General features: G+C 45.1%; 1 protein-coding gene across 7 annotated transcripts in view; it reads right to left on the bottom strand.

Moving 5' to 3' along the window:
• The window catches only part of NIN (ninein), a 94,142-nt gene that overhangs the window by 56,161 nt on the left and 11,319 nt on the right, over positions 1-26,662 (bottom strand). For all 7 annotated transcript variants that reach the window (XM_047737951.1, XM_047737949.1, XM_047737947.1 and 4 more), the window contains 2 exons: positions 17,230-17,311; positions 5,443-5,603 (listed from right to left, as the gene is read on the bottom strand). In XM_047737951.1, the coding sequence (XP_047593907.1) occupies positions 5,443-5,603; positions 17,230-17,311 (243 nt within the window). The remainder of the gene's footprint in view (positions 1-5,442; positions 5,604-17,229; positions 17,312-26,662) is intronic.

Consider the following 26,662-nt stretch of genomic DNA (forward strand, 5'->3'; position numbering starts at 1 on the left):
TCAGTTTCCCACTGCTTGGCCAAGTTTGGTTTTCTGTAGGGTAGTAAAACCAGTTTGGAGGGTTGGTTTGTTCCTTTCTGAGTTCTTAAACCCCTGGCACCCCTCCTCTTCCTCCCTCCACAGGCCTGACACAAAGCGGTGATTGCTTGGCCATTGTTGAGCAGACGAAGCAAATGGCTTCCACTTTTCTCTCAGGTCCTCACTTAAACTGCCCGGTTTTGGCTTACACTCCAATTGTCTATAGTTGAAGAAATCATTGTTTAAAGCCTCCTGCTCCCGATAATAATCTAATTAGACCTGCTTTACTCCCTGTGGAGGAAAACAGTTAACAAGGTGTCCCCTGTTTTCGACAAGGGCAGAAAGCAAAGTGGCCCTGCCCCAATTATATTCACAGAACCGCCTCGCCACGAGGTCTGAGGAAGAGACTAGAACTGGGCATTAATTTTGTTTCTCCCCTTTTCCACCTATCCTGAGAAGAGAGCACAAAAATAAAATTCAAGGTCATTTCAGTAGCCACTGCAGGTGCGCATATAAAAAGGGGAAAAAATGTACTCTTTGGACCCTCAAATCTCACTTCTGTTTCTTAACCAAGTGAAGCAAAAACCACCACCAAAATGGTCTCATTAATCACATCTTACACTGGAATCAAGAATGTGCCCTTTGTTGGTCTCAATTAATTCAGAATAGAATGTCCAACTGAACCACCTTGAGTGAAAATAATCCCATAAAAAGAAAGAAAGAAAAGAAAAATCACCACTTTCCTTTCAATGCCACCTGAGATGAGCGGTCAGACTCCCAAGGGGAATGCATTTGCTTGATAAACACACTAAATTGGAAGGTGGACAACGCAATCAGGTGACGGTGGAGAACACTTGTCATTTGTGAATCATCACATTCTGCTTCGGGGTTTCCAAAAGAAATTTTGAAACATTCTAGCACTGAAAATTTAGGAAGATTCTAGGTCTTTCCCTATGTGATAGCTTTATGGCCTTGTGAACCACACATGACAGGGGAGGCATGCTTAATAGCTAGGTAAGAGATTTTCTGTTTCAGCAGGAAAGAATCAAATTGCTAGAATAAAGCTGGATTGAGAGGATTAAAATGTGTACCATTTTATCCGTTCAACGTGCACGAACTACAACATCAAAAGCACCTCCTAACAAAGTTCATCGTCACATAGTCCATTCCGAGGATGAGGCCAAGGTGGTGAGCATTCGGTGCCCCCCAAGGCACCGCAGCACGGGGGTGTACCCTGAGCAGTCATGAGAGGGATTCCAGGTAACGAACCAGGCCTGAAGCTTCCCATGGGACTTACATTAGAAATAAATTCAGTTGCTTGAAAGCAAACTTTACAATGGCATTCCTCTCATCGGTCTGCATGTCTGTGTCTTCTCGGGTGGGAGGGAGGGCAGGAGTTCCAGAGAAGTACAACTGTGCCGCATTCCCTGTAATTCTGGTTGGACGTATGGGAGAAGGCCTCCCGAATAAGGATGCAGAAAAAATGTTGTGAGCCACTGACCCGGGAGAGAGGAATGGACTGTCAATCCATGGCAACTTCCCTATGATGGAATAACCCTAGAAAGAATGGGGGAAGGGGGGCACACGGGAGCGTTCCTGTTTATCGCTTCAGATGATTGTCTGCTCACTTACCCCTATAGGAGGAATTCCTGGAAGGAAGAAAGCCACCCCCAGGACAGCTTTCAGAGGTGTTTGTGACACATTCCATTCAGTTGCCCATCCCCCTCCATGTGCTCAGATAAATAAAACAAAAGATTCATCCAAGAGCAAAAGTTGGTCTCCTGTTGCATAGCAACAGAAGGGCTTCTGCTCCAGGTAACTTTTGACAACAAGTTCAAGTCCTTTCATCGTCACCAAAAAACTCTCAAGTCACTTTAGAGAAAGTCAGGCGTGTCTGAGAGCAGCAGGGAAGGCAGAGACAGCAGTCTGACGGCAAGCTAGCGTTCTCACCTTTCCTGAGCCAGGTCCCAGGCGTCGAAGGAAACCCACAATCGAAACCAAGAAGGCCCATCTCCAGCTCCCCATCTGACAACCCCTTGTGAATTATTCACGTTAGGAGACAGCTTCCCCACCCCCGTTCCTTCCTTCAGAACTGCCCAGCGACACCGAGATGAAGTATGAACCACTGGTAACAAACACACCCAAGAAATAAATTTTTAACACCCAAAGGCAAGAGACAAAAGGGCCTCCTTTTCCAAAGGGAAAAAAGAAGCCAATGGAAGAGTGAAGAACTCCTGAGAGATTCTCAACTGCTTCTAAGTTAAGAATAAACAAACCCTGCAGGTTATTAGGAATGTTCTTCTTCCCACAGTTCCTGCGTGGGGGCCACTCTAGCATAAGGAGGATGAGCAGGCACTCCCAAAGACACAAGGGCACTTCCAGGACAAGCTTGAGCCACCCAGAGCATGAAGCTCTGTTGGCCCACGAGTGGCCCTAGATCTCCGAGGCTCCTGTGTAAACCGGCCAGAAAACAGAAGCGCTATCCTGACAGGACAGTGTGCCGTAGGACCGACATCTTGAGGAAACGACGTCACTGGACTATATGTATCCGTGAAGGAAGCAAGGGTGACGGACGGCGGTGGCTGGGACAAGAGTTGACAAGAGGAACTCCAAACACGTCACTCAGTGCAGCTCTTAAAGTGAGGAATCCCTTTGAGAACTGAGAGGCTCAATTCAGCTCACAAAACACTTCATTTTTAGGCAAGAAAGCATCTGGATGAACTTTGGCTTGGGTCCACCTTCAGCAATTTAAAACATGGTAAAAGGGAGTGATCCAATGCTCCTGTAAGGCTTTTGGGGGGCGGGATACAATGGAATGGCCAAGTCAGGTCAGTAGGGGTCCTCTAGGAAAACAAACATGGAGAGAAAGGAACCTTTGGGGCCTCCATCTGCTGTTCCATGGAGAGGGCTCGCTGAGTACTAAAGCATCTATCTACAGTGTCAGAAGGTCTCATCTACGAGGTCCTGGAAGACTAAGGGGAGCAGAAGTACCTGGCGTGGTGGGGGGTGTGAAATGGTTCTCCCAATGTACCCTTTTACTAAGATTTTGCCCAAACTAGGCCTCAACTCTTACCATTATGTATACATGAGCCCAAAGTCTCACTTTTTTTTTTTTTTAAAGATTTTACTTTTTATTTATTTGACACAGAGAGAGATCACAAGTAGGCAGAGAGGCAGGCAGAGAGGAGGAAGCAGGCTCCCCGCTGAGCAGAGAGCCCAATGCAGGGCTTGATCCCAGGACCCTGGGATCATGACCTGAGCCGAAGGCAGAGGCTTAACCCACTGAGCTGCCCAGGCACCCCCAAAAGTCTCACTTTTAAACAGTAAATCTCACTGGAAGTTGGAAGATAAAGCAAGAATGTAAGAAATAAGCTGCCAGCAACAAAATCAGCTCGTCCAAGAACTCTCTGGGTACCCCCAGGTAGTAACTAGAAATCACCTTATCGAAAAATTAGTAATCATTTCATTCCTTACCACCAAATAATAATGCCTTGGGTACTGAAAGTCGTCGGGAGACAAGAGATACTAGCCTTAAAAGTGTGTTCCACATAATGAAAGCTTACCCCCTAAAGTGTTGAGACAGATTTTAACCATGTCTTCCCCATAGAGAAGTGTCTCAGATACATTCCACAGTACTTAGGGCTATGATACAGACTTTATGAAATAAAATGGTATGCTTCCTGACAGCAACATAAACATTATGGACACAGCAATAACTCAAGTAGGAAAACCACTTGCATCTCTGAAATTGGATATGCCAAATTTTTGTGCATGTGTTTTGCTGGGGAAAGAGCCCAATCTAAATCCTGACAGGGACCCAAAAAGGGTTTAAAATTGAACCCAAGAAGGGAAGTAGCCTCTGCTCCAGACCAACTGGCCCCGTGCTGTGATATTCCAGGCAGCGTTCTCTTCTTCACTTCTCATGGCCTTTTCTGTCTTCAGCTGTCACCTCTCCCCCATGACACTCTTACACCATTTTGGGGGTCTATCTTTCTCTGTCTGCTTTTCTTCCTCTTGTCTCACTCACATGTCTGACACTGTTTCTTCACTTCTGGTGCGAGGATAAGTATTCCTTATCTTTTTTTTTTTCTCTAAAGATTTTATTTATTTGAGAGAGTGAGCAAGAGAGTAAGCACTAGCAGCAGAGAGAGACAGAGGAAGAAGCAGGCTCCCCTCTGGGCAAGGAGCCTGATGTGGGACTCGATCCCAGCACCCTGGGATCATGACCCGAGCCAAAGGCAGATATTTAACTGACTGAGCCACCCAGGTGTCCCCAGGCATTCCTTATGTTTAAAACCATGGTGGCCACCTCTTGGGATCGGCAGACCAGTCCTGTGTCTTCTAGATTACAGTACTGTGGCTGGTTTCATTTCTGCTCATGGCCTGTGCTCTTTTCAGTTACCTCAGGGTTTGTGGGCATTCTGCAAGGCAAAAGACGCTAGAGGTCTGGCTGCTGGGGATGCTAGTGGAGCAAGCCTCCTGCGGGCTTTAAGGAGCTGAACATGGGCGTCAGATAGCAATGAGCATACGCACGTGCACGCGCACGTCCAGCAACCCCTAATGGACAGACCGCTTTGAGAAAGTTGAGGCACTCTGTCTCTTCCCCAGCTTACGTTAACATCTGAAATATTCGCATCCCCAGTTGGAGCTGGGATTTGCAAGAAATATTTAGAGCTTGCTCAGCACGGCCTTCTCGACCACTTTCTATAAATGGCATGCTGGTAAATGAGCCGTAAGGAAAGAATAAAGAAAATGCTACTGCTTCCCCTTTGCGGGTAGATGACGGTGACGTGCATAAGGAAAGGCAGGGAGATGAGCAAAGCAGGCAGATCGGGCTGCTGGAGGACCAGGCGGGCCCGGGCACTCCTCACCCGAGAAGGAGAGCTGTGGCGACGGCCGAGGCCACAAGAACCAAGTCTGAAAGCTGCCGTCTGCTGCTACGAAAGATAAGGCGTGGCTCTCGGGATGCCCACGCACACCGCCTTCCTCTCACACCTGCCACGGACGCTGGTTTATGGACTGCAGGGTGCCGGGGCTGGGGGGCAGAGGGGGCAGCTTTTCACACAACTAAAAATGGCAGTGCCGTGAGGAGAGACATATCCCCAAGCAGGGCTGAAAGTGGCAGACCCCAGATGACGTGAAAGTCATTGAATTTTAATGACTTTAATTTTTATGTTAACATAAACATAAGGCTGGCACAGAAATGTCAGCTCTCCAGAAGAAACAGAGACGAGAACGTTCAAACAATAGACAAATCGGCCATATATATCCCAAAGGCAAGTAATAAGATTAGCCAGTGGTTGGTAACAGACAGAGGCCATGACACCCCCCACCCGGTTCACCTGTCCCCACACCACCGCCGTGGGAGTGGGTGGGGATGTCCCCACCACTGGCTGGGGAGGGCGCACCTGTCCAACTCCTCACCTCGTTGCGGTCCCCGGCGGGGGTATGTGAGGGCCGAGCTTCTCCATCCAGGGGCTCGATCTCTGCAAACTCTTCCACGGATTCTTGAAACTCAGGTAAGGACCTTCGTCCGTAACGCTTGCCACCTTTAACATATTTGGGCTGAGCTTCTAGTGAGCAGTCTAGGCGAGGAGACAAGAGTTGAGGCCACATTACATGACAGACTCAGCCCGTGACTGACAGTCACAGCTGTCAGACGCAGCCTCTTATACTAGCCCCAAAATAAACCACCGCTGTTGGCCAGTTGTGCTGGCCGTGGGCGGATATGAGCCATCAGGTCAGATGCAGAGCACGGCTTCTAATTCTGAGTGACTGACAGCACCCCGAGCACATCCCTGCTTCCAACGGGAGAGATGCAATGCCGGCAAGGAAGGGTTCCCCTGGGAAGGACAGGACTAAGAATGGGAATAAGTCAGATGTCCTATCTACTCTTCTTTTGACGAAGCTGGTGTCTTGCAGAGAGGGGAAAAGGGACAGGGCGACAGAGGCACGTCGGAGGAAGTCTTAGAGAATAATGCTAAACCAAACGCCACATCAGCACCGTTAGTATTCACACACCCCTCCTGTACCTCAGTGACTCCTTTGTTACCCATCCCACCTTCAGATCCATCAGACAAGCGGGATGACAGAACAAAGAAACTGACACAGTGGCTCCTAATAAATTAATGACAGCTCATCGCTTACATGAAACCTGGCATTGAGATCTCATTATAAAATTTAAATCCTAGGGAATAAAATAAAATAGTCAATGCAAAACTGTAGAAAGGCAAACAGTAGGTGATGTTTTTTTCTCCTCTTCATGAACTTCAGTGTTGTACAAAATAAAAAGGAGCGTGCATTAAGGGGAGAGTCATTCTTGACCTTAAAGGAGGACCTCAGCATTCTGATGTAATGTCTCAGGTGCAACAGTCACCACCATCACCCACCACCGTCACCAGCCACCGTCACCCGCCACCGTCACCCGCCACCGCCGCCACCACATGCTAACCTTTCTCTACAATGGGTAGCTTTAAAGCAGTAGAATAAATACTTCACTCTATGCCAATGTCATCTTAGATAGATTTTTTTTAGCACCTTGCACAGAATTAGGAGAATAAGATATTCTATTAAAGTACTAAAGATTGGCAAAGCTTTGATTGCGGTTCTTATCATCCATAAAAGCACTGGGTCTCTCTAGAGAACATAATTTTCTGTTTGAACAGGGCAGTCTTCACAAGATGTGTCTGAACTCAGACACGCAGATGTTCAGATGAGCTGCAGACACCCGTCATCAAAACTGGGGCGTGGCTGATTAGAGAAGGACTAGAAGAGTGAAACCCTACCTTGACTATTGCGGAAACCATGTTCGGGGTTAGCCATTATGTTGTCCTTTCCCTGGGAGGCCGGGTGATCTCACCTGGCCAACTCTGCCCTTCCCTGAACCCCCCGCCCCCCCTCCTTCCTCTGGTATCAGCTCAGATTTCAGAGATGTGGTGAAAAGCATCCTGAAAATGCTCAGCAGAGCTCAGAGTGAAGTATTTATGCTCGCTCTATAATTTCCAGCGATATTTATATCCAGCTCCTTAAAAGTCCCAGCCAAGTCATCTCATTTGGTTGAGCGATTCTCTTACAGAGAGGCTTTAAGCAGACGCAATTTATATTGAAAAATCATATGCATGCTTGAAGGTACCTTTCATCAGGAGAGAGTGGGTCAGCCTGCGTGCATTCAGGAGCGGCCCAGATACCAGAGCTACATGTTGGCAGCTGACCCCCACAGATGCTGGTCAGACAAGAGGCAATGCAGAACCATCCTTAATTTAGTACACATTCTTAAATTTTCCTGGCAGACAAGATACACCATTTGTGACGTTTGGGGGGGGGGTGGTGAGCAGGGGAACCGGGGGGAGTCGAAAAAGATGAAAAGAAAAACTCAGGATGTCAGAAACGGGAACGTGACATGTCCCCAACGTGACAAGGTTGGTGGTCTCGGGATGGGAGTGACAGAGGAGCTCTCGATCCGTTTTGTGCTTTTACAGAGGTAAAGACTGGTGGGACAGGGGACTGACCCGCTTAAAACTCCTGGGATTTATTTCAGAACCCACCTGTGGGGAAAATGACTCCCCAGTTATGTGGGGAGCAGCTGGTGGATTTGGATAAGGGACAGAAGGTAATGGATTGCGAGCCATTAGGAACCCTGTGAGGTTTGGGTTTATTTTATCTATTTTAGCACTGCCAAGAATTTTTTTTTTAATTTATTTCATATTTTATTATTGTAAGTAATTTTGAGCAAAATTTAAGTTAGCATCTTTAACAGAATGTAACTATATCACAAAGTCAATTTCTAGAGAACTCTATGAAACTGTATACTCTTTGGGGATACTAAAGATATCAGCCCACAGAGAGGAAGAACGGGGTGTTCATGTGACCTGATAGCGAATTTCCAAAACCATCTCTGTGACCAATAAAGACTAATTGAACCAATTATCAACAGTTACTTCTCTGACTTACATGCTCACATCTCTATTTCAAGCCTGAGCATCACTGTACTTACACGCTAAGTAGCGAAGAGAGAGCAAAAGTAAGGACATCCGGAGAGAACATTCATGGACAACAGTCATTTGTGTGTTAAACATTTGAAAACTATGATTTTCTTGACCAATCTCAACCAGACCTTTAGAAGGCCACGGCAGCAGCCCACCAAATGAACGTTAAGACACTCTTGTACCCCTAAATTAAAGAATGCTCTACCCCATCCATACCATGCCCAAGAGACACTCACACAACTGCAGCCTGGGGGCAAAGTTTCTGTCCTTTATGAGTGCATCCAGCTGGAAGACACACATTTCAAGGTTCCATCACGGAACAAGTTTATCTATGCCAGATAATAGGGTGTAGCTTGATTTATTTAGAAATGAAATCGTTTACGTCGAACAGTTTTCTTTAACATAAGTGTAAGTAACTGCTCCAATCACGTGCTCCAAGGAGGGCTATGAAATGCCAGTGAAACAAACAATATGTAAAGGACCGCCAAACTTTCAGCGTCTATTTCCTTGAACACTTATTTATGACTCTGCCTGGACTGCCAAGCTTCAGAGTCACTTTTGCTTCTTTCAGTTTTCTGTTTCTCCTATTTGAGAAAAGTAAAAATGGTCTTTGAAGGAAAGAGGACAAGCCCAGACTGCCTAGAGGAGTCTTAGACCCCATCCTTGGAGAATTTATTGTGAAATGCACAGTCCTAATCAGGTGGCTTTGAAGCAGTCCTACGTGACTTAATTTAGATGATCTGGGTTTTATGCTATAAACCAAACACTTGGTTATGAGTAAGGAACAGAGAAATCCTGATTCACTTCCCTAAAGACTGCTAGAGAAACACAGAACCAACTAACAGTCTCTACAGAGCAGTTGGAGGGCAGGAAAATCTAAACAGGGAGTTCCAAAGACTAAAGAAATACCATTTCTCCCAGCCTCAGCAAGGAAACAAAATCTGGATGCTAGACACCGCATTCTTTACTCCATATCCCATCTGTCCCAAGGAGAGGAACTCCAGACTTGTGGTAATGTCCACCTTCCAGAATCAGGATGAACCAGCACGCATATGTATGACTTGTAGCCACATGTCTTGCACTTACAGTAAAAGGAAAACTGAAATGCAGAGTCAGTGAAATGACCACTCAGGGGACAAGCCAGCTGCAGGCAGGGAAAACCACGGACACTCACCCACCCACCCCTCTCGACTGCCTTCCCTGCCTCAAGCTCTAGCTGAGCATTAAGAAGGGACTGTCCACCCCTCCTCCTTGAACTGACTACAGACTGAGGGATGGAGGTCTCCACTTGGAAGCTCTGCCCTCCCAATGTCCAAAGAGCAAAACAATGAGGATCCAAGTGGTAGTTCACAGGCAAAGTATTCTATCTTTTGAGGGATAAGATGGATATTTTATCACTTTCTGATTTAAACCTCCCTGTTCCCAAAACTGACCTCAGGATATTTCCAGGATGAAAGAGGAAGCTATTTTTAGTGCTGATATTCTTATTTTTAAATGCTTATATGGACCCTTGTTTTCTCCTTCCCTTCCTGCCCCATTCAGTTAGCCTGGGACAATAGTTCCCGGGGACAGCAGCCCCTTCCAAAGCCAAAGGCCCTCAGCATGGAGTGACAGCAGTCTGGGGCCCCGTGTATTACATTTCTGCTGAGTTCATGGGATTCCTGAAACTCATTTAAAAATAAGGAGTCCAAGACGAAGCACATGCGACCCTCAGGACAAGGGGCCCCAAGAAGCTTCCGTGGGCGAGGGCAGTCAGGCAGCAAATGAGCACCACCCACACCCGTGGTCCATCCCCACCTCCTGGCCTCTTGTGAACACCCTTACACGCGCATGACACAGAGTGCAACCCCATACCTGACCCTAAGTAAGAGAGAGAGAAGAGAAAGAATTAAAGGGAGACCAAGACGGGGGGGGCGGGGAGAGACATGGACGGACACAAGTGGGGAGAGGGGGAGGGGAGGGGGAGAGGAGGAGATGGGCAGGGACCTAGAGGCCTATGGAGGGTGGGAAGCAAGAGGAACAGATGGGGCGGGGATCAGAAGTCGGGGCAAAGTGTAGCGGGGGTCCAAGGAGGAGGGCAGAGGTGCGCTGGAGTGGTAGAAAGAAGAAAGGGGTGAGGAGGGGAATGTCCCCAGGAGGGAAGGGGAGAAGAGAGTCCAAGAGGGAATGAACAACATAAAGACGTTGGGGAAGCCTTCGGACGGTCCTTCTGCCTCTCCGAGTGCTCTCTGCCTCCGTGGGAGGTCACCAGCCAGCAGGGTCGTCCCCCCACACCTGTGTGCACATATGGCCCTTTCCAGGGCAGCTGCTCCCTAGCTGCCAGCACCCCGCTCCGCAGCTACCCCTCTCTCCAGGAATCTGCACACAAGACACAGGGGCTCATCCGGGGCTTTCAGTGAATGTGGTGACAGAATTTCAGGAATGGTCGCCACCAGTCTGCATTGATGGTTCTTGCTGGAGCACAAGTGCTTCGGGACACAAAGTTAATGGAGGAGGGGGGCCTCTGATTAACCCTGCCTGGGAGGAAAGCTCTGCGGTGAAGGTCTGCACCTCCCCAGGGTGCCCAGGATGGTGGAAGGGTGTGGCCGGCAACAGGACTGAGCGGTCTGACTAGCTGCTCCATGGAGCCCTAAAGCCCTTGCAGATCCACAGAAAACCACTTTGAGTCGCTAACGATGACAGGACTGTTTCCCCAGCCTTCTCTTGGGGTGTCTGCCTGCTGGATCCCTGTTGGAAGGCCATGCAGCCTGAGCCATTTTGGGGGAAGAGGCAGAGAATTCACATTCACTTAAGTGACTCTTCCCCATGGTTCCAGGTTCAACTCACGATGTACTTCTCTCAAGTCACTGCTTGGCCCAACTCTCATGGAACCTTTTCTTCTATGAATTCAGTGCCACCCACACTGTTGACAGCGCCTGACTTTGTAACGATCACAGTCCTCTTTTCCTAAAAGCATTTTACCTGGTAGAATTACCAACCCGGCTGGGCTGTGATGCTTTCTAGGGCAGCAGAGCTTCATGGAAAGAGCTTGGGCTTTGATTCAAACAGACCTGGACCGGAACCCTCAGTCCTTGTAAAGATCAGGAGTACTTAATGTCAGGAAAGCTTAGCCTACTTATCTGGAAAGGAAACCTACAGGAGCTCAGTGGGACAAGGTTGCGGCTCTGCCTTGCAGCTGGTGCTCCAGAAGCTCGAGACACACCCCATAGGGTCCCTCCCCTCCGCCGACTTCTGTGGGGCCAACAGTGGCCTGAAGCCAATGGGCCGAGCCTGGGAAGCAAAGTCAGAGACTCCACTGCCCCCAAACCTGCAGCAAACTTCCTTAACCTCATTTTTTTTTTTTTTTTTTTTTTGCAATGGGTAAGATTAGCGTCAAACACATAACGTGATCCAGTCTGTCATCTCAGAAACTGGAATCCCCTCCATGTCATTCTTGCCTGAATTTTCTCTTTCTTGTCACCTCTTTCCCCATTACCTGATATGGGAGGGATGCTAAGACTCCCTAACTCTCCTCTCCATGTCCCTGCTTTGGAAGCCTTCTCCAACTCTGGAGCAGACACAAACTTACAACACTGGCACAACTCCTGAGTCCATGGTTTTGTTCAAAGGAGTATTTTGGGTTTTTTGCACAACATATGTAGTTTTTTTAAAAAATGCCTTCCTGCCCTTAGTGAAAATAAAGCACATGCAAGATCATCATAGCAAACATTCTTAGTCAAATTATCACAAGCATTCTTCTCTGGCACATTTGAATTGCTATTTATTCTTTGATTACAGACACATCACAATTTGTCTAACTATACATTATCAAATATTCATGCTTGATATATATTTTCCCACTATTTCAAATGACTATCCTTAAACACACATCTTTGTACACGTCCATAAATATTTCCATTGCATAAAATCTGCAAGCCACACTGATTAGCCAAAGGCATTTTTATAGTTTCTGGTGCCCATTCATTGTTTCACATAATTCCAAGAAGGTCCTATCATTTTATGTGACCAGCAGTGTTTCCAACTCCCCCTGACCTTAGGAAGTGACTCCTCACTCCTTTTTTGATGGTAGTGGTGGTGATTTTATTTTTCCTTTAACTTTTGGAAAAATGTTCTGGTCCCCATTGTTCTGGTCTTCATAGACAACATGGGAACAAGGACCAAGTTCTTACTTATTTGACTCAACCAGACAGAGCACAACAGAACTCAACTCTTGGGCCATTTGTGTGTTCATTTCCTAAAAACAGGGCCCTTGGCCAGACTTTGGTGCCTAGCCCAGCGCCTCTGAATACAGTGGCAAACACCACCTCCAGCCCGATGCCTGGCCATAAGACCCGCTTCAGTGCAAACTTGGTGAGTGAATGAAAAGGTATCTGTTTATTGTTATAGCTTCTTCAAGATATAAGAAAAATAATTAAACTAGGGCAGCCCCTGGAATTAGGAATATTATCTAAAAAATCAAAGAGTCAGCTGTACCAAAACCACGCATAGTCTTACTTTCTTCATGATTTGGCTTTTGCAGATCTGAGCTTTCCCTCCCCAGGTAAACAAAGGGAAGATTTTTACACTAAGCATATTGGGGAAAGAAAGGGCTTTCTTTCTTTGCTAACATCTTCCTTTCTATGCTAACATCTACTACTGAACAGAAATCTAATGCAAGATGCATCAAACAAGGATAAAATCTCTGGAGAACGGACCCAGATGGTATGTTAATACTATACAAGGTAGAGCCCATGCCGGTATTTCCATTACAAAAATCCTATAATCCAAAGCCAGAGCAAATTGAACAAATAACCAATAATTAAGCTTTTGTCCCTCTCTTATTCTGGGAAAATAGTTTAAAAATTAAATTGTGCATGTAGATATGAAAGAATTAGTCACTGGTGTTAATCAATTAGGAATCTGCAAATAATTCCCTACATCCCCAATCCATTTTTCTGTCCCTATCTCAATATCAGCATTTTTCATTTTGTTGTTGTTTTTAGGGGAAAAGCTCTTCTCTAAGAGTCTTAGAATCATAAATTATCAGAGTAAAACAGATGCTGAAAATCATCTAGTATGAAAAATCATCAAACTTTAAAAATAAAGAAATTGTACCTCAGAGAAATTATAAATGGCAGAACCCAAGTCTATGAAATAATGACTTAATTCCATCTCCTCTCAAATTCTTTTTTTCTTCTTTCTTTAGAGGGAGAGAAAGAGAGAAGAGGAAGAGAGAGGGAGAGAAAAAATCTTAGGCAGGCTCCATGCCCAGCCCAGAGCCTGACATGGGGTTTGATCTCACCACCCTGAGATCAGGACCTGAGCAGAAACCAAGACTCAGACACTTCACTGACTGAGCCATCCAGGCACCCATCCTCTCAAATTCTAATAGAGCTTTGTTTTTGTTTAATTTATATATAACTGTCTTTTATTAGAGGAATGTGAAAGCATGAGGTCCACTAGGCATTTGTCCTTAGCAAGCAGGACTTCACAGTGTCAGTTTATGTTGGGTAGAATCTGACAGAAAAACAAAGCCATTTTCACGAATTTAGAGGTCATTTAGACATTCAGAGTGACATGACTGAATCCTGGAGCTGAACAGATTTTAAGTATCTTCCAGTACAACCTCTTTCACATTTGAGGTGACTTAAGACCACAGAGGTGGTGACGTAGAAGGCCACCCAGTTAGAGGGGCAGAGCTGGTATTCTGTAACTCCTGGCTCGAGAGCCTTTCCACCATATCAAGCTGGGCTTTCTATATTATAGTCTGGTACTGCATCTGGCATTTTTAACAGATAAAAATCTCAGGTGTTACAAAATATCCATTTGTGACCCAGTCCGTTTCAAAGGCTGTGCACTGCGGCCCTGTTTTTTCAGTCACCTTCTGCAGTTGAAGGGCAGTCTTTGCTCTCAAAGTCTAGTTGGTCCATTGATTTCAAAAGACAAGACAAAAATACCACAGGTCTGACCCTTATGGTACAAGATGAATTAAGTGCTGAAAAGCCAAAGAATGCTGCAGACACAGGCATTCCTGTCACTAATGATCAGGTGAAACTTGTTCTTTTCAGTCCTTCCTGCTGACTCGGGCCAATTGTCAGAATCCTTGGGGCTGGGCTGCACGGACTGAGGGGCGGGTCTGCCCCCAGCTCATCCATCTGGGGGTTGACATTCTTAAACCAGAGCTTCCTCGAGAGGAGGAGCCACCCCAGTGACACGGTGGCAGCAACCCCCTCTGCCACTATCTGTGAGACTTTGATGAAGCCACGTGTCACTTCAGGCCTCGGTGGGCTCATGGGGGAAATGCCAGCATTCTCTCCAGCCCTACAGGGATATGGCCTAGGATTTAAGGGACAGCCATCTTCATACAGAGGAAGAAGGGGGTGACCTCAGGTGGACTCCTAATATGGCATTTGAGTCCTGAACCTTCTTTCTCTGTCACTTGCCTGCCAAGCCAGTCAGCCTGTGGGGACTGAATCACATTTTCGAGTGGGTGGGAGGATGCTGCAGTGGAACAGACTGCGTGATCCCCAGGAACAACTGGAGGGGCCAGAGTGAGATGGGCCAGGGACAGAAAAAGCAGAGATGCCCAGGCACAAAGCGGGGAGTGTGGGAGGCAAGGCTGACTCACTGGCTCTGAGGAGATCAAACACTCTTTAAGGCGCTGGCTCAATCCTAGCTTTGATCCTGCAGGCCAGGCAATGCGGGGGGGCAGGGAGCACAAATGCTGTACAAAATGCTTTTGAGAGTGCTCGGCTGCTTTATCCCGCTGATTTGGGACGGCTCTCTCCCGAAGGTCTGCTGCAGCCTCCCCAAAGGATGGAGCACACAGCGACATGATAAAACCCCTTCTGTGTGTTCTCCTGGAAGACTTGTCCAAATTATGGTCTTGACCTGCACAGCAGTGGGGCACACCCATATCTCCAAGCCCACCATCCGGAGCCAGATTTGTAAATGTTACTTCCCGGCTATGACCAAGCTCAGCCAGCCTTTGCCTACCTTCGCCATCCTATTATTTAGATCCCAAGACCGAGCAGCTCTAGGAGGTACTCTTCACATCTGGGGTCACCATAAACTGGCACATTTAGTATGACCTTTTTCTGGCAGGTGACCATACAGGTTTTGAGGAAAGGGTAGCACAGAGATCATGTGGACTGCTGGCAGGACTGACCATTCCAAACCCACATAAAGGCACAGGATCAACACAGAAGAGCAGCAAACTGGATTCTGAGGTTACAGAGGCTCTCATGAACTAAAATGTGGAGATGTCACCATAGCTCTACTCAGGTCCCTAGGATCTTACCCTATTGTTATCAAGATGAAAGACGACCTTAAATAAGTAAAAATACCAACAAAATGTGAGACCTCCTGAGAACAGAAGCCCATGTTCCAGCAGTGGTTATCTACAGAAATTCTATTAGTGGTCTGGAAAATCTCCAGAAGGCAATAACCTCCCCCACAGGCTCACTGCAGGCTTCTAGAGAGCACTGGCAAGCCTCAGAGTTGATGATAACCTTCTTAGAGGTGGTGACGATAGGCAGAAAGGGGAACTTCAGTCTGGGGTCCAAAACACTGCTAAACGCAATGTTCATACATACGACACAAATCTTAACCATTCTAGAAGGTAAAGTGAAGAACTAGATCACCAGTGAAGAAATGAAAGTGCTTTATCTAAATAGGTCACATTGAATGAGTCCTTCTAGTGACAAAACGTTAATGAGTTCTCCTCAATCTCATAAACTGGATTATATTTTTATGTTATCTTTTCTAAAAGCAGGTTTATAGGGGCGCCTGGGTGGCTCAGGGGGTTAAACCTCTGCCTTCGGCTTGGGTCATGATCTCAGGGTCCTGAGATCGAGCCCTGCATCGGGCTCTCTGCTCAGCGGGGAGCCTGTTTTCCCCCTCTCTCTCTGCCTGCCTCTCTGCCTGCTTGTGATCTTTCTCTCTCAAATAAAAAAATGAATAAATAAAAAATCTTTAAAAGAAATAAATAAAAATAAAAGCAGGTTTATAGAGGTGTAATTCACACAGCATTTCACTTTCAGCACACAATTCAATGGAGTGGAAAAACTCATAGTATCTCTAACTACCACCACCATCAAAATATGAAACAGTTTCATCACCCCAAAAAACCCCTCATGCTCCTTATAGCCAACCCCTAGCCTAAATCCGAGAACCAATGATTTGATAAAACTGGACTGTATTATAATACAGATTTCAACCCTGTTCAGACTTTCCTTTAAATATTCATCATAGGGGCGCCTCGGTGGCTCAGTGGGTTAAAGCCTCTGCCTTTGGCTCAGGTCATGGTCTCAGGGTCCTGGGATCGAGCCCCGCGTCGGGCTCTCTACTCAGCAGGGAGCCTGCTTCCCTCTCTCTCTGCCTGCCTCTCTGCCTACTTGTGATCTCTGTCTGTCAAACGGATGAATAAAATCTTTAAAAAAAATAAATATTCATCATATTTCACTGATCCTATGACACACACACACACACAGACACCCCCCCACACACACATTTGAACACTGACTTTAGGATAAGTCTTACAATCAATGGTGTTTTACTAATATAACTGGCAAAAGATGTTTCTTTACAGAGATACATAAAATAATGATGTCTTATAATCTATGGTGCTTTCAAAAAAAATCAGTGAAGTGTAATGTTAAGTTCTTTATTTTTTAACATTCGTTGAATATTTACTATGTGTGAAGCATTCTCCTAGACACTGAAAATACGAAAATGAACAACATGGCCCACAAGAACTATTGCTGGAGACAGATATTATCAATTATGATATAATGCGATAATGTCTATAGCAGAGAGTTATCCACCTACTAGGACTAAATAAGATTATCTTTAGATTGATGACTCTTCTTTCAGGCAAAATCCCTACCCCTCCCCCAACTCAGATCCTTCCATGAACACAGGAAGTAGGATGAAGGAGGTACGGTCCACCTTCACTCAGCTCATTCCGGGAATGAGTTACAGGCGCTCCATCTGACATATTGCCTAGGAACAATCCAATTATTTCTTCCATAAAACACTGTTGTGGTAGGGAAGCCTCATTTTAGTGTTCAACAGCTGCAAGGCTTTTAGGATAATATCAGAAGACAAGTCACTGAAAATAACTAACTGTTCCATCTGTAAAAGGCAGACACCAAGCTTTCATAGACATGCTTCAAGGTTCCTGAATTCTTCCCTGGACAATTTTTAAAAGGGAATGTAGAGAAGAAAAGTGAGTGAGTGCCCTTACCTGGTTCTTGAAAGTGCTCTTCATTTGACAGAGTTCTAGACAAGATCAGTATTAATGCTTCTTTAAATTGGTCAAAATGTACCTAAAAATAAACAGCAAAAAATAAATTCAAAATAGTTTCCACAGCCTTAAGGAAGTAAATCCATCTCCAAGGTACCAGAACCATTAGGTAGCATCCTGACAGCCTCAAAGTGAGTCATAACTTGCTTTTGTCCCCTTTTCTTCATTTCTGTAAAGCACTGAAGGCAAAGTGGGCTGATCGTTTCTGACACCCAGCATCATAAACACTTACGTCAACATCAATATTTATTCAACCCTGAGGGGGAAAGCTATAGAGCAAAACCCTCTTTATAAACTCAGGAAAAGATGTGTTTTGAACTCAACTCCTTTTATTTTTCTGTACAAGACCACAAGAGAAAGAGGTTAGGTGAGATTTTAGGAAAAACTCCCCAAGTAAATGATCCATTGTAATAATGCCCCCAGGATGCTTTCATCTCTTCAGACATTCTAGAGGAGAACGAGCAACCGTTTCAGGATGACTTGAGTATAGTCTTGCCTGAGGCAGGTATATAATATTTATCGCCCAAGGCCCCTGTGATTCTATAAACAAAAAGAAATCAATAGCAAACACAAAGAATAAAAGAACCTTGGGAAGCATTTTCTTGAATTTTTAAACACACAATTACCTTGATAGAAGGATGAATTACTTAGAATTGGGATATTGCTATGGCTGAAGGGGTAAAATGATTTTCTTTACGGCCAAGTGTATTCTTCTGTAACTTAAATTTATGTGACCTCACCATGGGGCAGAAGGGAAAGATGGTATTCTTTCTTGTTTGATAATGGGGCACCTATTTATACAGAAGCCAGTATATTTATACAGAAGTCAGTCGATTTGATATTTGTGCTGCTATGGGTCTCTTTGGACATCATTATAAAATACTGCCTAGAAGTTGGAATATAGGTGACAGTGACACTGCCAAATTGTACTGGGAAAAGCAGGAAACCTCGTCAATTACCTAAACAGTGGAGAAAGGAAAGCATGTCTTATCTATGCAAATCGATGCAAGGGAGAGAAGTCCATCAGTTTCCTATGTCATAAAATTGTATATGCTTGCAATTCACTACATTCTCCCCAAGTATATGTGCTTTTTCTACCACATCCATTTTCATCACTTACAATTACTTTCTAAAAATCATGTTCCTTTAGCCAGTATAGACTAGAAAGCAGCATACTCTGTGGAGACAGAGCAGAAATCTGTCAAGGCAGGGGGTGGCCTGGGTGGCTCAGTGGGTTGGGCATCTGACTCTCGGTTTCAGCTCAGGTCAGGATCTCAGGGTTGTGAGATTGAGCCCCGTGTAAGGCTCTGTGCTCAGAGGATGGTCTGTTTGGAAGTCTCTTTCTCCTTCTCCCTCTGCCCCTGCCCTCCTCCTCTCCCACTTAAAAAAAAAAAAAAAGGCAATCCATCAAGGGAGGCAGGGCATCCGCTAGAGAGCCAGGGTGCAGCAGTCAACCGAAGGTTAAGAGACTGAAAGGGACAAATGACTAAGGAGCCTGCAGGAGGAAGAAGGCCAAGACCTGCTGCTGGCCCAAAGTCTGAGCATGGTCTTTAGGCACTGGGGCAACCTGGCTCCTGTTTCCAAGGGCAAGGCAGTCTCCTCAGCACCAGCCAGTTCACAAACAGCACATACCCAAGGCCTCTCCCATCTCGGACACTTGCCAGGCATTTACCACTGCCTACTAGAACCATCCTTTCCCCTTAGGGTGGGCAGTAGGAGGGTTAGGAGCACAGGCTTGGCCCTGGAGCCAGCCGGGTCCAGGATCCGACCCTGCCCCAGCCACCGCCTTCCCGCTGTAGCTCAACAACTCACCCTCTCTGTGCTTTAGTTTGCTCAGGTATAAAAATGGGGACCTCTAACAATTTTTTTTTAATTTTTTAAAAGATTTTATTTATTATTATTATTTTTATTTATTTGACTTGTACAGACAGAAATTACAAGTAGGCAGAGAGGCATTTCAGAGAGGGGGGGGAGGCAGGCTCCCTGCTGAGCAATTCAGAGAGAGAGGGGGAGGCAGGCTCCCTGCTGAGCAGAGAGCCCCGATCTGAGGCTCCATCCCAGGACCCTGAGATCATGACCTGAACTGAAGGCAGAGGCAGTGGGTTACACTGAGCCACTCAGGCGCCCCACCTCTAACAATTTTTATGATCCATCCAACAAATATCTATGGGGCAGCTACTACGGGCTGGGCACTATCCTAGCGAACAAGAGTGACGGAGATCATGCCACCACGGGGCGCATCTTCCAGAGACAGCACAGGGAGCCCAGGCACCCACCGTGTCAAGTGCACGGCACCTCCCTCACAGCAGCAGGAGGAAATCCAAAGGAGAGTTACACGATGTGTCCAGAATTTCCAGGGACCTAGCAGGTACTCAGCAAGTGGTAGTAAAGCCACTTGGTGTAGTTAATTACCGATAGGTAAATGCTAGTTACTACCAATCGGTATATGGCATGACTGCTTCCTCGACTTGTACAGAGAGATGGCCACATTTTTAAGCAAAGCCTTGAGAGTAACCAGGATGGCCAGGGGGCATGGTGACAGCTGGGATCTTGCCTCCCCACTTAGACCTGGACAGGTGCCCCCCATCAGAGAGACGTATGCAGCATGCTGTGTTTAGGGACCTCAGTTTGGAGGTTTCTCTGCTTGTAGGATACTGATGGGAAGGGCCTGAAAGAAAACTCCGTCTCTCCTTCCCAGCTGCGAGTTGGACAGAAAGGGCTCCTATTTCAAAAGGAAGGTAACTAGCCTTGGAACTTCGAGTCTTTTACGCTTCCCTTATGGGAAGCGTACTGAGTCTTCTAAAGTCTTCTAAAGGCCTAAGCTTTGGCAGAGGCTACCAGAAAGAGCCCTTCTGAATCTAGTCCTGACATAGCTCAATTCAGTGAGTATGAGCTGTGAAGGTCGCCCAGAAGTCTATGGACCTCAATCTTACCCTGAAAAATGACCAAGGTACATACACTCAGGACATTAATCCCATTCAACTTCCATGACTTTGTTATACCACATCTGAGGGGCATTTAGGCCTCCTAGAAACACACCAGCCTCTGAGCCAGTAAAGCCTCATTTATACAGAGACTGCTTATCACACAACACAAGAGCAGACAACTAGAACACAAACAAGTGGTGTCCAAAGCTGAGGAAGGTGCTAGAAAGCCCATACACTCTTCTTACAGAAAATGCCACACAAGCAGCTCAGGAACTATTTACGTCACTTTACCTGATTTATGAGTAGCTCTGTTGTCCTGCTTCCCTACCCACCACAGATGAGAAGCAGCAAACAAGAGACAGGAGTACTCGGGGGTAACCACTCCAAGAAGTAACGACTGACATCTTGGGATTGAGTAAAAAGACATGAACTCTCTTCCCTCAAGCAAAAATACAGCACTATTTTTATACTTAAAACACCTGGTTTTAAAAACTATACCAACTGTTCCTAATAGGCTGGGCTTGTTTAGTGCTGAGGCAAGGATTATGTGCCACGAAGTAAATCCTGAGAGAACGGCTCTTATAACACAGATGAGTAACTGACAGACCAAGAAGATTTTAAATGATTGTGAATAACCTTATTTTGTGTTCATATCCTCTTTGGTAGGGTAAACTTTAATAAAATGTTTGTAATCCCCAGTGGTTAATTCTTTAAGACTGTCACTAAATGGGGTAAGAAATCCAATTATTAGAAAATTGAATGAAATGTGGGTCCTGGATCACACGAGAGGAACCAGGTATGTTATTGCTGGTTCAATCTTTCCCAGGCATTTGGTCATTTGGATCTTACAACATCCACGGGAGTCGGTCAAGGCAGGCATCTCCCCACAGAACTGAGGAGACAGAGCATGAAGAAGGCATGTGCCTTGATGGGCACATCTTGAAACCTTGGGGTTACCTGCAGAACCCAGGCCTTCCGACTGGACTCAAAGCCTGGCAGCCCTGCCCGCCCCAGACAGGCTTCACTGCTGGTCTGACATCTCAGGGAAATCCCTGTGCCCGCCTGGTGGTCAGATCCTCAACACAAACCCCCTAAAGCAACATGCTGGGACGACAGCGGGTAAAAGAGCAGGAAGAGAATCTTAACCGTGGGAGGGCAGAAGAGAGGAAAGCTGATAGCACCTAGAAGGTAGCACCTAGAAGGTAGGGTCAGGTGAGAGCTTTGAAACTCGTGAGACAGTTTTGGGACGTTTGGCTTCACGAAGATATTCCCAGGCAGAGCTATACCGTTTCCAAAATGGACCTATTAGATGAGCCACATTTTTTTTTTTTAAAGGAAAAGGGTCTATAAAAGACTAGACATGATGAACTCAGAGGTTCTTCATAATCCAACAGTGCCTATCTGATGGACCTCTTCAACACACACAGACACACACACACACACACATCTAAAAATCCAAAAATGAAAACACAGCAAACTGATCAAAACAACTGTCGTTCAGTCTTAAACTGATGTTTGTTTTTCCTTCTGCAAAGGCACATAGACGTTGGACCCTCCATTTTAGAGAACAGTAAATTCTGCATCTTCCAAGAAGATAATTCGCTCATAGAGGCAGGTGACTGCTATTTTCTGACAGTGCTCATGAATACTGATGTGGTGGAAAAGCCCGAGGGCACATCCCAGAACCCAAACGTTAATAAATGCCCTCTATTGTGAAGAAATGCGCACCAGTGGGCTCGCTAAGCTTGTAACTGGAATTTGTAAGTACCATTTTTCTTCTCTGAGGGAGCTTTGCTGTTGCCTTATGTTAAAATTTAGAAATCTTCACAAATACACAATCCAATTAAATCTCATGCGGTAACAAGCCTCCAAGCTGTGCTTCCCCGGGTTGGTACCCCCCTCATTTGAATAATAATTGCTGTCATTCATTTTACAAGCATTCCTCTATCTTGTATGCCTCAAAGGGCAGTTTGCAGCAATGGGAAAATTACCTGACGCACTAAAAACACACATGACATTTAAACTAAATTAACAGGAAGACCAGTCAAGTCTGATTTTTTTTTTTTTTTGGTCCTGTGTCACCCCCGCCTAATAGAAATTTACCTCATCATCTTTCCTCTCCACATTTTATTCGAATGCTTTTTTAGAAACACAATTTGCCTTTCTGAAGAAAGAAAGTAAGCACGGCATAAGAAACAAACGTTACTTCAAACCACACGCGCGCGCGTGCGCGCACACACACACACACAAACCCTGTAACAGGAAGTAGAATAAGGAACTTAACGTTGCATAAAATTGTCTCCTGCAATCATGGAGATGAAATACATAGAGTTTCCACATGTGTGCAGGCAGCATTTCAAACAGCCCCGGGATGAGAGGCTCAAGCCAAGTGTTCAACCAAGTGATCTTATTAAACGAGACAAAGGCCTGTGTAACTATCACCACACCAAGGAGGTTCGGATCTCCTAATACAAAGGGAAATCGATGAAAGAACACTCCACACATGAAGGGGTAGCTGCCACGGCAAGAGAAAATTGGAAATCTCCAGAAGGTCACCGTGCAGAAAAATGATGTGTACAGCATTATGCAAAAGAGAAAGGATACAGATAGAGAGACACAGCTTCATAATGAAAGACATCGTTGTGAAATGTCTGATTCTAAATAACGCACTCAAGTTATTGTAGTCCTATACTGCAGACAATGTGAAGAGAGGCAAAGGCAAGTTCAAACCTAGAGCAAACGTTTGAGGTCGTACTCCAAGAGTGAGCCAAGGGGCCCTGCCTACAGATGGAAACAGATGCAAACTGTGGCCACACAGGAGAATTTCTAGCAAATCCATTCTTCACGCCTAGGAGCTTTCTCAGGAAATCATTACTGGGAAGCCACTATTTATCAAAGACCGATTCTGGGTCTGTAAGGGAGGGAGGGAGGAGAGAAGCATATAGGCCGACCTAGAACATGGTAGTGAACTGTGTGCCCAGCTCTAGGATAAGTCTTTGACACACACAATTCAATTCAACCCTCGCCTGGGTGGCTTAGTCGTTAAGCCTCTGCCTTCAGCCTAGGTCATGATCCCAGGGTCCTGGGGTCAGCCCTGTGTTGGGCTCCCTGCTCAGCGGGAAGTCTGCTTCTCCCTCTCCCACTCACCCTGCTTGTGCTCTCTCTCTCACTGTCTCTCTGTCGAATAAGTAAGTAAAATCTTAAAATGAAAACCAAAAAACAATTTTGTAAAGAGGGTATTATTTTTCCCATTATACAGATGAGGAAATTGAGGCTCAGCCTACTTAAGATAACATGCCCATAGGGCTAAAAATGGCAAGAATCAGTACTTGAATCTGGGGCTGACTTCAAAGACTGTGCTCTAATCCTATACTGTCTTGATGTGGTGCTAGTGGTGATGGGGGTGGGGGTTGGGTGTGGAGAATGAGATTCTTTCTTGCCTATATTTGGAGTCTGAGGAGGCTGTGAAAACATGCACTCAAATTCAAGGATGGAGAATTTGGGTTCCTATCCTGCTGCTGCCTGAAATGAGTTGGACAGGCCAATATACTCTTCCAATTCTGGGTTCCAAGGTTTCTCTGTCATACAGATGAACACTGAAGTCTAAACTCTGTGATAGACACTAAAGAACTGTAAGTCCACTCTGTCCAAACAAGAAGCTACTCATAAGAGTATCAGTGGGATACTGCAGAAATCAGACTGGCAGTCTGGACCATACTTCCTCCAGAGAGAGAGGCAGTCATCACTGAAACCAAGCAGGTAGGCAAGAACAGCCTTTCCGCACTTGTTCCCACCTCCAGCCCTGCCCTTGCTCTGGCTTTCCATTAGACTCAAAAGCTCTAAGAGGCTCGAGGTTTGCAGCATGCAAAATCGAAGTTAATTTTGCAATGAGTTTGACAACAAAGTATTAATAGAGAGTAGAAGCAAGTCTTGTAGCCTCGGAGTCAAAATGTCTTTTTTTTTTTTTTTTAAGAATGTCTTCTTGTCTATAACTGAGCACCACTGGCCCTTGCGAGTTCAAGTCAACCCCAATGGATATTGTTATAAAGGAAGGGAGTGATGGTTTACAGAGTCACAAGACCAAATGGGAATGAGATAATACTCCCGACCCCATTTCAGGTTAACCTATGATGGTTAAACAGTAAGATACAGCAACTTTCAGACATTTAATAAGAGATGCAATGAGAAATGTTTGCCACTGAATTCCTCCAATGCATTTAAAAAGCCTCAGATCAATACTACGAAACAGAAGCATGAACATGGGGTAGTTGTAAATAAACACTATTTGATGATCAAACACAATTTTGCACACGGAGAACAAGCCCAGATAATCACAACCAGAAAGTACTTCTGTAATTCTGATTTACTTTTCAAATGGTTAAAATATGTATAAGAGAAAGAAATCTTAAAAAGCTTTTAGGGAACTGGAAACAAATAAGCAAATCCACCATATGAAATTAATCACAATATTCATAAAAGAACCCACAAGAACCCCCAAAATGAAAGGTAGGAAAAGTGAGCTAAATCATATATTTGTAAAGCTATAAGATTTTAACACTAAATATTCCAAAGTGCCTTTGATGACCAAAGTCCACACACCTATGGGACTCTTTGGAAGTCAGCTGTAGGTTCTGCTACCAGGGGGCTTGTTCAGATACTAAAGCGTGCCAAGGGCATGGAGCACCTCAGTGTCCAGATTCCCATCAAAGAGCAAAGCAAGGAAACTCCTTAGAATCTCAGGGAGCTGTTATGTCTCAAAGTTGCTATATTCCTCAAGTAAAGGAAAATGCATTTTTAAAACTGATACAACAGCTTCAATAAAACCAAGGTAGACTATCATAGTTATGTCCTAATTTCTAATAAAAGAGAGAGGCATGTGACTACATTTAATTTAAAAGACATATTTAAGAGAAAAGCAGATGAACAGAGGGGAAGGGAAGGAAAAATAAAATAACATAAAAACAGAGAGAGAGGCAAACCATAAGAGACTCTTGACTATAGGGAACAAACCAAGGGTCGTGGGAGGGGAAGTGGGTGGTTTATGGGGTAACTGGGGGATGGGCATTAAGAAGGGCACCTGATATGATGAGCCCTGGGTGTTACATGCAACTGATGCAGTCTAAACTCTACTCTGAAGCTAATAATACACACTATATATTAACTAATTTGAATTTTTTAAAAAAATAATAAAAATAAAAGACAAAAAAGAGGAAGTACTAGGACCAGTATCAGTTGCTTAGATGAAAACTTGGTTCCATAAAAGAGCTAATGCTGTTATGTTTTCTTATATGTTTGTAGTATCTGCTCTCAGGGCTGTTCAGCTGGGGATGCCTGGGTACTCAGACAGTTGGGCGTGTGCCTTCGGCTGGGGTCATGATCTCAGGGTCCTGGGGCAGAGCAGCTGCCGGGCAAACATTAGCTGACCAGCCTGAAAGTTCTTCAGTGTCTTCAGGAGTCCCTGGGTCTTGGACTCGCACCCACCGGACAGGTACTTAACTGAGGACAAAGATATGGATAGAGCTCTTCTGATAACTAGCAGGAAACACCCACTATTGTCCTGCTTCTTTCAAATCAGTGATCCATAATCGTCAGGCATTTCAAATCCTTAACTAGTGAGCACCATACTCAGGGGAATATGACTTCAAGTTATAAAGCCAGATCAGATAGATGAATTGAAACGAACTGGGGAGGGGGGTGCCTACGTGGCTCAGTGGGCTAAAGCCTCTGCCTTCAGCTCAGGTCATGATCCCAGGGTCCTGGGATGGAGCCCCACATCCGGCTCTCTGCTCAGCAGGGAGCCTGCTTCCTCCTCTCTGCCGGCCTCTCTGCCTACTTGTGATCTCTGTCTGTCAAATAAATAAATAAATAATCCTTTTTTTTTTTTTTTTAAGTAAAAAAAGAAAGAAAGAAAGAAAGAAACCTGATTTGGGGGTAAATGGCCTAGGAGTAAAATGCATGAAAATGGCGAGTCAATGAGTCCATTTCAGTTAACTTCCTCAACAACTGTCAAAAGAAACATTAGGCCTTAAAAAAAAAAACCCAAAAACCCAGGAAGTTTTACAGATGGATTTGGAAATTTAAAAACAGAAAATATTCATATTCTTATTGAGGAGGGCAATGCCTTTAATTTTATTTCTTTTTCAAGAAAAAAATGATTAATTCAGCTGATTCCAACAAAGATAAACTTGGAAGTTTTGTTTCATTTAGAAATTATACTCATTAATATTTAAAGATACAATTAAACCCTAAGCCTCTTTGGGTTGGAAGCTGTTGGATACTACTGTACCCAAAAGCCAATTTAGTGGAAAACCTTAGTCTATGAAAAACATAAGTAAGTTGCACCCCCACAGACTAGCAGAAAGCCTAACATGCGGGACCCTTCAATACGTATTTGTTGAATTACTGAATAGTTGAATATATTGAGATTTGTCATGCTACTATTTCCT

This window comes from Lutra lutra, chromosome 7 (genome assembly GCF_902655055.1).
Source record: "Lutra lutra chromosome 7, mLutLut1.2, whole genome shotgun sequence".
NCBI lineage: Eukaryota > Metazoa > Chordata > Mammalia > Carnivora > Mustelidae > Lutra > Lutra lutra.